The sequence below is a fragment of the Miniopterus natalensis genome, chromosome 19 (genome assembly GCF_054644295.1).
Source record: "Miniopterus natalensis isolate mMinNat1 chromosome 19, mMinNat1.hap1, whole genome shotgun sequence".
NCBI classification, from domain to species: Eukaryota; Metazoa; Chordata; class Mammalia; order Chiroptera; family Miniopteridae; genus Miniopterus; species Miniopterus natalensis.
In genome coordinates, this window is record NC_142099.1 from 29,365,879 (window position 1) to 29,377,359 (window position 11,481).

Here is an 11,481-nt window from a genome sequence, read left to right on the forward strand (position 1 = left end):
TCATCCTATCAGGCCCACCCACCTCCCAATTTGTTTTTTTATACAATGTCAAAAGAGATTTGACAAAATAGAAATTAAACATTGCTCTACTAAATTCATAGAAATATTTTCTTTAGTATTTATTTTTATTAAGTTTATTGGGTTCACATTGGTTAATTAGTTTATATATGTTTCAAGTGTAGAATTCTATGATACATGATCTGTATATTGAATATACTGTATTCAATACACCCAAAAGTCAGTTCACCCTCAGTTCACCCAAAGTCAGACCACCCAAAGTCAGTTCATTTTCTGTCACATATATTTGGTTCACTTTACTCATTTCCCTACCCCCACTTCCCTCTGGTAACCAACAAATTTGTTTGTATCTATGAGTTTCAGTTTTATATCTCACATATGAGTGAAATCATATGGTTCTTAGCTTTTTCCGACTTATTTTGCTCAGCATAATATTCTCAAGGTACATCCATATTGTCACTATGGCCAAAGTCAAGATTCACATTACTCCAGAAAATCAATAGCCAAATAAAAAATTTCCTGGAGAATTTCAAAGCCTGAAAAAAGACATTGCTATCTAAAAATTGACATTCACCTGAGAAGACCATCATTGTAATAGTGCAATATGCACTGTAAAATGTGTGAAATCTTTAGAGTAATAAAAATAAAAGCTTTTGTGTACTTACTTCTTGTACAAGCTTCCATGATGTGTGTCCAGGTGGAATTCTTCTGACAAACAACATTGGTGGGAAGAGGAGGATCCTTAGGCACATATCCTGGGAGACACTCATAGTCTATTTCAACCCCAATATTATAAGGGGGTGTAATATTACCCTTGGGTTTCATAGAATGGAATTTCGGTGGATCTTGACATTGACCTGGGCATAACAGAGTAAGAACATGAAAGTAAATTATTTTCTCTTTTTCACCAGCCCCAGAATAACGCCTGGCAGCAGACAGGGTGTACAGAATGAATGGAAAGGTCCTTGGCAAGACTGGAATTGATTGTGCCAGGCCTTTACCAGATAATGTGCTGTGCTTCCTTCAAGTAACACTCTATTACCTTTTGCTTTCTTTGGGAATAAGCTGAATATTCTTTCAACAATAAATTGAAGACACAGCAGAAATACTTTTGGCTTTAAACTATATTTATAGGTATGCATCCTTCCCATTTTTTCTGAGTTCATTTCCCACTCTCCTCTTCCCTAAGAAGACTTGATAGCCCTCGATCAGACTGCTCTTCCACAGTTTGAAATGCAAACTGATGATGACTTCTCACTTCAGGCTCAGTCTCCTCTCAGGAGGCAAGTTCCTAGAGATCGAGGATCATGTACCATCTTTGTCCACTACACTCTGGCCAGTGGTGCTCAAGGAATGCTACGGTAAGCGCTGACTATTACACAAGCGTCAGGATTTCACAGATCAGAAAAAATATGGACTAAACTGTTTCAAAATATAAGACTGGGGTAGTTCAAAAATAGTGGCCTTCTAAGAAGGGGGTGAGTGCCCCTGCTCTCAGCCATGGAGTAGATTTACAGCTAAAATATTGCATAGTCAGCTTGTAAAAACAAGGGAAATATAGCTGATTGGGTATATTTTGACTAAGGAGTACTGAAGAAACATTGTAGAGACTGGTAAGAGAGGGGGAGGTGTGGAAGGGGCAGTGCCCCCGTCCCCCCTGAAGCCTATGCTTGACTGGGAGGCCTGAGGGTTAGAGGCTGCAAAGCTCCCTCCTCTTGGTAGTGTGGACTTGTTGGGGGCATAGATGTTGATCATGCTCTGTTGACAGTGGTTGTGAAAGGAGGGAAGGCACCTAATAGGAATAGGACCATAGTTGTTTAATGATTATTCGCCATACTAACTATAGATCAGAAGTTTTCCTTCAGAACCTGGGAAACTGGAGGATGTGCTGCAAGAAGAAAAATAGGGCTGTAAGAAGATAAGAGACACAATGGGACCTGGGTGGGTGCTTTGCTCACAACAGAAAATGCATTTTGAGAACAGACAAAGGACACAACGCACTTTGATTTGGTTGCTGTGCCTGGAGACTGAACCTCCTCTGGGAATTTTCCTCTGGAATTCTGACCATTCTCAGGTCCCAGGATCTGGTGGAGCTGGGTTTTAACCCCACTGAAAGCTAATTACCTTTTTTATCTGACTTCAAGATCCTGGAAAGGGACACCGGGACTACAGACTCTGTAGCCATCCTCCCCCTCCTTCCCCCCTTGCATGCAGCCTTTCTTCTTTATCCCTATACAATCAGCCAGCTAGTAAGGAGAGAGCAGAGCAGATTTTATGTGGACAAATCCTGCTGCTCTCTCCCATACTGCCAGCATTATTGGAATAAACACTTATATATGACTCAAACCTGTTTCTGCTTAATTGGCCCAAGTGGTGACAGGCAGCTCAGACCCATTGTGTCCAGTTTCAGACTGGCATCAAAATCAGGGATCTCAAACCCTCAGCAGTGGAGAAGGGAAGGAGAGGCCATGCACATCGGGAAGAGGGAGCCAGGAGAGCTGTCTGCCTTTGAAGTGGGGTCTGAACCTTCCCAGTGAAAGAACACGCCTAATGGCAGCACCTTGATATTCACCCCCGGTGCTGACTGCAGAAAAGTCTGTCCTTTAGTGTGTGCTTCAGAATAGAAAGGAGTCTGTGAGCTTCCCTCAGCAGTGCACTGAAGGGACCCTCTGCTTTCCTGTAAAGCATTGTATAGAACTCCAGAAAGCATTTTAACTGTGTGGTGCAATGAAGGGGAAGCTAGACTTCTCACCACCAGAGAATGGAGCTGCGTGCGAGGCACAGTGGGGATTTTTCACCTGCTCATAAGAGAGCCCAGATAGCGAGCAGAACTGGGAATCAGGGCCCAGCTTTACTGAGATCACCTCTGTTGGAGACCTGTGTGGGGCTAATTTTGTAACCCCTTCTGCTTGGGTATGAGTTGCAAGGGTGCCAGACCCTAAAAAAAGCAGGTTTTCTGCCTGTTTGTCATTGTGTATGATTTTTATTATTGGTTGGAACCCCATAGCATCTACATTCATGGCTTATATTGGGGAGCCAGACCAGCAAAATCCCGCTTTTGTGTTTGCATTGTAAAGCCAACCAGAACTGGGAAAGGAGGGGTGGAGCACGGCTGCCTCTCCTGCAGGCTAGGAGCTCCATATCCACCAGGAAAGGGGCTGGTCCAGCTCACTGAAGCCCCTGATACCCACCGCTGGGCACAGTTTGATGAGGAAAGGGACAACAACCCAAAGGAGGATATTTCAAGAGTAAGATTCTCAAGGACTATAGTTTGGGAACCAGAAGCAATGCTTAAAATCACTTCTGGGGCTGGGCAGGTATCGTGCTCACTAGAGTCTCTTTTGATCAATCCCACTGAACAAGCCCAGCTAAAACTGCCAATACAGAAAAGGCAACAGGCTCAATTCAACCTGAACCTGCACCAGGTTATTTTAGGGGGAACTAGAGCTGGAGAATATAGTAGAGACTGAGGAGTTGCCTTTGAAGCACAGATTAATTTCCCCACAGTGAGTGCCTGACGCTGAAATCTCTAAGTAAGAGGCCAAATAGCGATAGGTACACAAGCTGAGCTGTACCCTAAAGACTCTCTTCGGAAGATGCTGGAGTAAGACCAGGCAACCAGAAGGAGGAGGCAAAGTACAGGACAGGTACAGGTGGTCTATAGTGAGCCTCAGAAAAACCAGCTACATAAAGAAACCAAGAGACAAACCTACACAACTCCTGACATTGGCTGACACTAAAGTACCTCCCAAGGTCCCCAAATCAGCATACAAAATAGTAAGCCTCAGACGAAATAAGCTACCCAGACAAAATTCACATGTTGGCTTTAAAAAAAATATTACTACTATTCTCATCATCACTATTATTATTATTAAATGTGTTTTGTCTTGCTTTGCTGTTTTGTTGTTGTTTTTGTTTTGTCCTTTTCAAGATTTCCTTGATATTCTCTACTTTATTGCTTTAATATTGTTATTGTAATTATTAATTTTGTTGCTTTTCTCTATTTTTTCTTCCATATCTCTTATTAGCCTCCTTCTGTGCCCTTGCTTGACCTTACTCTCTCTCCTTGTTCCCTTTGCATAACTTCTTTTCCCTTTTCTTTCTCCATCTTCCTGTCTTTTTTAAACCATTTTCCTATTCCTACTCTCTACACTTATTTTTTTGCTATACCTTTTTTCCTTTCACAATCTTTTTCTCTGTCCCCTTTATCTCCCAGTAGCTTCTTTATTTTTCATTCTTTTACTATTAGCAGTAGTACCCTTTTCTCTCTTTCTTTTTTGCTTTAGCATTTGTGTTCTCTCTTTGCTTTCCTAAATCTACTTTCTGTTGGGTTGTTTTCATTGTAATTGTCGGATATGTTGTAAGTTCCTGTGTGTTTCGTGTCAGTTTGGTTGTGTTTTATTTCCCCTGTCAGCACCTGTAGAACAGCTCACATGACACGATAGTGGCTGAGCCTCACAGTTAGCCAGCCTGACAGAAGATCCTCCCATGAACAGGTCAACAACAATCTAGACCCAACCACAACAGGAGAGCCCAAAGAACTCACGAAGGGACACACCTAGAGCATACAGCCGAGAAGCAGAAGAGAAACACACCTCTGGGTCCCACTGGATATTCACTACCAGAGCCTACACCACAAGACGGGGAGACAGCAAATATATCTAAATCAAAGATACAAAGTCAAAGACACAACTAAAATAGGGAGACAAAGAAACAACCCCTAAACTAAAGAAAAGGAAAAACTGCCAGAAAAAGACCTTGATGAGATGGAGATAAGCAAGTTATCAGAAATAAGAGTTCAGAGAAATGGTTATACAGATGTTCAAGGAAATTAGTGAGAGCCACAAGACACTTAATGGGAAATACAAAGAACTTAGCGAAAGCTACATCAGCAATGAAAAAGCATATAGATATTAGGAGTAAGAACCAGGCAGAAATGAAGAATACTATATCTAACATCAAGAATACCCTGGAAGGAATTAAAAGTAGGCTCAATGAAGCAGAGGACTGAATAAGTGAATTAGAAGATAAGGTAGGAAAACAACTCAACCAGAGCAGCAAGCAGGAAAAATACTCAAAGAGCATAAGGGCAGTTTAAGAGAACTGTGGGACAACATGAAACAAAACAAAATGTGCACAATAGGGGTGCCAGAGGGGGAGGGAAGGAGGCAAGGGAGAGAGAACCTGTTGGAAGAAATAACGGCAGAAAACTTTTCTAAGCTGGCGAAGGAGAAAGCCTACCAAGTTCAGAAAGCACAGAGGGCACCAAACAAGAGGAACCCAAAGAGACCCACTCCAAGACACACCACAATCAAAATGGCAAATGTTAAGGACAAAGAGAGAATATTAAGGGCTCCAGGAGAGACAATCAGTGACCAACAAGAGATGCCTATAAGATTGTCAGCAGATTTCTCAACAGAATCACCTCAGGCCAGAAGGGATTAGCATGAAGTTTTCAAAGTAATGAAAAGCAAGAACCTGAAACCAAGACTGCTCTATACAGCAAGGCTCTCATTTAAAATGGAAGGGGAAATAAAGAGCTTCCCCAACAAAAGAAGGATAAAGGAGCTCAGTACCACCAACCCAGCACTGCAAAAAATGCCACAAGGACTGCTCTAAGAAGAAAAATATATTGACAGAAAGGTACATAGGCATAAAGGGGAAAAATGGAGTAAAATAAATAGATATCAATAAAAATCTTAAATATAAATGGAATAAATACACCAATCAAAAGTCACAGGGTAGCTGAGTGGATAAGAGATATGACCCATATATATGCTGTCTACGAAGGACCCACCTCAGAGCAAAAGATTCATGCAGGCTGAAAATGAAGGGATGGAAACAAATACTCCATGAGAAATGGAAATGAAAAAAAAAAAGCTGGGGTAGCAATACTGATTTCTAACAAAACAGACTTCAAAATAAAGAACATAAGAAGAGACAAAGAAGGTCACTATATAATACTAAAGGCATTGATCCAGCAGAAGGATATAACCCATATAAACATATATGTCTATAATATAGGAGCACTTAAATATATAAAAATCTTGGCGGGTTGTAAGACAGATATTGACAGCAATACAACCATAGAGGGGGACTTTAACACCCACTGACATCACTGGATAGATCATTCACACACAAAATCAACAAGGAAACAAAGACCTTAAAAGGCACAATAGATCTAATGCATTTAATTGATATTTACAGAACATTTCAACCCAAAGCAGCAGAATATACATTCTCCTCAAGTGCAGGTAGAACATTCTCAAAAATAAACCACATATTAGGGCACAAACACAAGTGTTTACAAGTTCATGAAGATTGAAATCATATCAAGCATCTTCCCAGATCACAATGGCATGGAACTAGAAATCAACTGCTTTAAAAAAAAACCTAAAAAATATTCAAACACATGGAGGCTATGTAGCATGCTATTAAACAATGAATTGTTTGCCAAAGAGATCCTGAAAGAAATAAAAAACTTCCTGTAAACAAACAACAATAAATAGACAACAACCCCAAATCTCTGGGACACAGCAAAAGCAATCCTGAGAAGAAAGTTCATAGCATTACAGGCATACCTCAAGAAACAAGAAAAAGCTCACATAAACTATCTGACACTACAACTAAAAGAATTAGAAAGAGAACAGCAAAAAAACCCCACAAGAAGAAGAAGGAAGGAAATAATATACATCAGAGCAGAAATAAATGACACACAAACAAAAACAAAAAAACAACACAAAAAATTATTAAAGCCAAGAGTTGTTCATTTGAAAGAAAAAGATTGATGAACCTTTAGCCAGACTCACTGAGAAACAAAAAGAGATGACCCAAATAAATAAAATAAAAAATGAAAATAGTGAAGCAACAACAGACACCACAGAAATAGAAAGAATCCAGAGAAAATGTCAGAAGAAAGTATATGCCAACAAACTGGACAACCTGGGTGAAATGGATAAATTCCTAGAAAAAGACAGTCTTTCAAAACTCAATCAGGAAGAATCAGGAACCTGACTATGCCAATAACAACTGAGGAAATTGAAGCAGTAATCAAAAAACTCCCAGCAAAGAAAATCTGGGACCAGATGGATTTACAGGCAAGTTTTACCAAACATTGAAAGAATTAACACCTAATCTACTTAAAGTATTCCCGAAAATTCAAGAGGAGGGAAGACTTCCAAACCTCTTTTTATGAGGCTAGTATTATCTTTATTCCAAACCAGATCAAGAAACTAAAAAAAAAGAGAATTACAGACCAATATGCCTGATAAACATATATGGTAAATTCCTCAACAAAGTATTCACAAATCAGATCCAGCAATACATTAAAAAGTTCATACAACATGACCAAGTGGAATTTATCCCAGGATGCAAGGCTGAGATAATATTCCCAAATTAATAAATGTAATACTTCACATAAACAAAATGAAGGACAAAAATCAAGATCATATCAATAGATGCAGAAAAAGCATTTGACAAAATCTAGTATCAATTTATGGTAAAAAATCTCAACAAAGTGGGAATAGAGAGATCATACATCAACATAATAAAGGTCATATATGACAAGCCTACAGCCAACATCGTACTCAATGGCCAAAAATGAAAACCATTTCCCTTTAACACAAGAACATGACAGAGCTGTCTGCTTTCAGCACTCTTATTCAGCATAGTACTGGAAGTCTTTGCCACAGTGATTGGACAGGAAGAAAAAAGGCATTCAAATTGGAAAGGAGGAAGGAAAAATGTCATTATATGCAGATGACATGATACTACACATATAAATCACTAGACTCCACCAGAACCTAAAGGTTTAATAAATGAATTTGCTAATGTAGCAGGACATGAAATTAACATCCAAAAAACAAAAACATTTTTATACATCAATAATGAAGTCTCAGAAAGAGAAACTAAAAAAAAATACCATTTACCATTGCAACTAAAAGTCTTTTGGTGGAGTTTTTAGGGTTTACTATATAGAGAATTTTGTCATATGCAAATAGTGACAGCTTCCCTTCTTCCATCCCAATTTGGATGCCTTTAAGTTCATTTTCTTGCCTATTTTCTCTGGCTAGGAATTCCAGTGTTCTGTTGAATAACAGTGGTGAGAATGGGCATCCTTGTCTTGTTCCTGATTTTACAGGAAAAGCTTTCAGTATACTGCTTTACATATATTGCCATTTTAACAAGGCTAAATCTTCTAATCCATTAACTAGCTAAAGAAATATCTTTCCATTGACTATGACATTAGCTGAGTGTCACAGCATGTCTTTATTATGTTGAGGTATTTGGCTTCTCTACCCATTTTATTGTGTTTTAGTCATAAGTAGCTGTTGTATGTTGTCAAATGCCTCTTCTGCATTTTGAAGTGATCATGTGATTTTCATCTCTTTTTTTGTTAATGTGGTGCATCACATTGATTGATTTGTGAGTGTTTAATCATCCTTCCATGTCTAGAATGAAACCCAGTTGACTGTTATATATGCTTCTTTTAATGTATAGTTGTATTTGATTTACCAGTATTTTGTTTACAATTTTTGCATTGATGCTCATCAAAGATATTGGCCTGTATATTTCTTTTGTGTATGTGTCCTTGACTGGTTTAGTTATCAGGGAAAAGTTGGCCTCATGCAATGAGTTTGGAAGTATTCCCTCCGCTTGAATTTTTGGAAGAGTTTGAGAACGATTGGTATTTAATCTTCTTTGAATGTGTTGTAGAATTAAACAATGAAGCCATCTGAGCCTGGACTTGTGTTTAAGGGGAAGTATTTGATTACTGCTTAAATTTCCTTATTAGTGATCCTCTACTTAAGTTTTCCAATTTTTTTTTTAACTTCAGTATACTTTTTATATAATATTTTATGGATTGTATTGATTTTACGTATACAGAATAGTGATTTGAAAATTTTGTACCTTACAATGAGATCATCCAACTAACTCTACCATCAAATGTAATGGTGAAAATTTATCACAATATTTCCCTTCACTTTTTTCATGCATCCCCCCATCTACCTTCCCTCTGGCAACCATCCCTTTATTCACTGTTTCTATGAGTCTGTTCTTGTGTTGTTTGTTTCTCTGTTTTATGTGTTTATTTAGATTCCACATATAAGTGAAATCACATGGTATGTGTTTTTCCCATTTATAATTATTTAAAGTAGCATAATACCCTCTTAGTTCATGTATGTTGTTGCAAATGGCAAAATTTCATTCTTTTTTATATTAGTGCAATATTCGTGTGTGTGTGTGTGTATAAATTCTTTATCCATACATGTAATTACAAACACCTAGTTTGCTTTCATATCCTGGCTATTATAAGTAAGGTGTCAAAGAACCATTAGTGCATGTATCTTTTTTATATAATTGGATAAATACCCAGAAATGGAGTTGCTGGGTTATATTGCAGATCTATTTCTAGTTTTTAAAGAAATATCTATCTAGTTCCCTATAGTGGCTGCATAAATTTACAGTCCCACCAACAGCTCACAAGGCTTCCATTGTCTCCACATCCATGCCCACACATGCTGTTTGTTTGTTGGACTTTTGAACATAGGCATCCTGAGTGGTGTGATGTGGGATCTCAGTGTTTTGATTTTCATTGTCCTGGTGATTAGTGATATTGAGGATCTTTTCATATGTCTGTTGGCCATAAGTATATCTTCTTGGAGATATGTCTTTTCATGTCCTCTGCGCATTTCTGACCAGTTCTTTTTTTATGGTTGACATTATTACAGATGTCCCCCATTTTCCCCATCTGTGACTCCATCCACTGAGACCCAGCCCTACCCCCCTACCGCTCTGGCCCTAACCACATTGATGTCTGTGTCTACGGGATATGCATATATGCTCTTTGGCTATTCTCTTCACCTTCTTTCACCCCACCCACATCCCCTCTGACATCTCTGATTGTACCATGTATCCATGACCTTGGTTCTATTTTGTTCATCAGTTTATTTTGTTTATTAGATTCCACGTGTAAGTGAGATCCTATGGTATTTTTCTTCCTCAAGCTGGCTTATTTCATTTAGTATAATAATCTCCAGGTCCATCCATGCTGTCACAAAGTGTAAGAGATCCTTCTTTTATCCAGCTGCATAGTATTCTATTGTGTAACTGCAGCATGATAACTCCAACTTTGTTCTTCTTCATCAATAGTGCTTTGGCTATTCAGGGTGTTTTGTGCTTCCATATCAGTTAGGATTATTTCTTCTAGTTCTGAGAAGAATGTCAGGTATTTTAACAAGGATTGCATTGACTCTGCAGATTTCTTTAGGTAGTATAGTCATTTTTATGATATTAATCCTTCCAATCAATAGGCATGTTATATGCTTCCATTTATTTGTGTCCTATTCAATTTCTTCATTCAGTGTCTTATAGTTTCCAAGTACAGGACTTTCTTCTCTTTGATTAAATTTATTTCTAGGTATTTCATTCTTTTAAATGTAATTGTAAATGGGATTGTTTTCTTAATTTCTCCTTCTGATTTTTTGTATTTGTGTACAGGAACATGATGGATTTCTGTATATTAGTTTTGTATCCTGCTACCTCACTGCATTCCTTTATTAATATTTTTAAGTGGTTTAGTGGATTCTTTAGGGATTTCTATACATAATATCATGTCATTTCCAAATACTGACAGTTTTAAATCTTCCTTTCCAATTTAGATGCCTTTTATTTCTCTTTCTTGTTTGATTGCTGTAGCTAGGAGTTCCAATACTATATTGAAAAATAGCATTAAGAGTGGGCATTCTTTTCTTGTCCCTGAATGCTATTGACCATTTTAGCTGTGGGCTTGTTATATATGGCCTGATAAAGTTGAAGTAAGTTCCTTCTATGCCACTTTGTTGAGAGTTTTCATAAACAGATGTTAAAGTATGTCAAATGTTTTTTCTGCATCTATTGAGATAATCACATGATTTTTTTATTATTTCTTTTATTGATGTGATGAATCACATTAATTGTTTTGCAGATGTTGAACCATCCTTGCATCCCTGGTATAAATCTCACTTAATAATGGCATATAATCCTTTTAATGTATGTTGAATTTAGTTTGCTGAAATTTTGTTGAGAATTTTGGTATCTATGTTCATCAGGGATATTGGCTTCTAATTCTCTTTTTGGTAGTGTCCTTGTCTGGTTATGCTTATGAGACTAATGCTGGCCTCATAGTTGAAATTTGGAAGTGTTCCTTCCTCTTCAATATTTAGAAATAGTTGCAGAAGGATAGGTAATAATTCTTTAAATATTGGGTAGAATTTACCAGTGAAGCTGTCTGGTCCTGGGTTTCAGTGTGTTGTTAATTGTATTACTGCTTCAATTTCATTGCTAGTAATTGGTCAGATTCTCTGTTTCTTCCAGGTTTAGTCTTGGAAACTTGTATGTTCCTAGAAATTTATCCATTTTTCTAGATTATCCAATTTGTAGGCATAGTACTGTTCACAGTATTCTTTAGTGACCCATTGTATT

General features: G+C 37.9%; 1 protein-coding gene across 1 annotated transcript in view; it reads right to left on the reverse strand.

The window, feature by feature from the left end:
* LOC107532937 (complement receptor type 2) overlaps window positions 1–830 on the reverse strand; it is a 228,524-nt gene extending 227,694 nt beyond the window's left edge. Inside the window, exon 1 of the mRNA XM_087828192.1 lies at window positions 684–830. Within this exon, the coding sequence (XP_087684318.1) occupies window positions 684–702 (19 nt within the window). The 5' untranslated portion in view covers window positions 703–830. The remainder of the gene's footprint in view (window positions 1–683) is intronic.
* Between the last annotated feature and the right edge of the window lie 10,651 nt (window positions 831–11,481).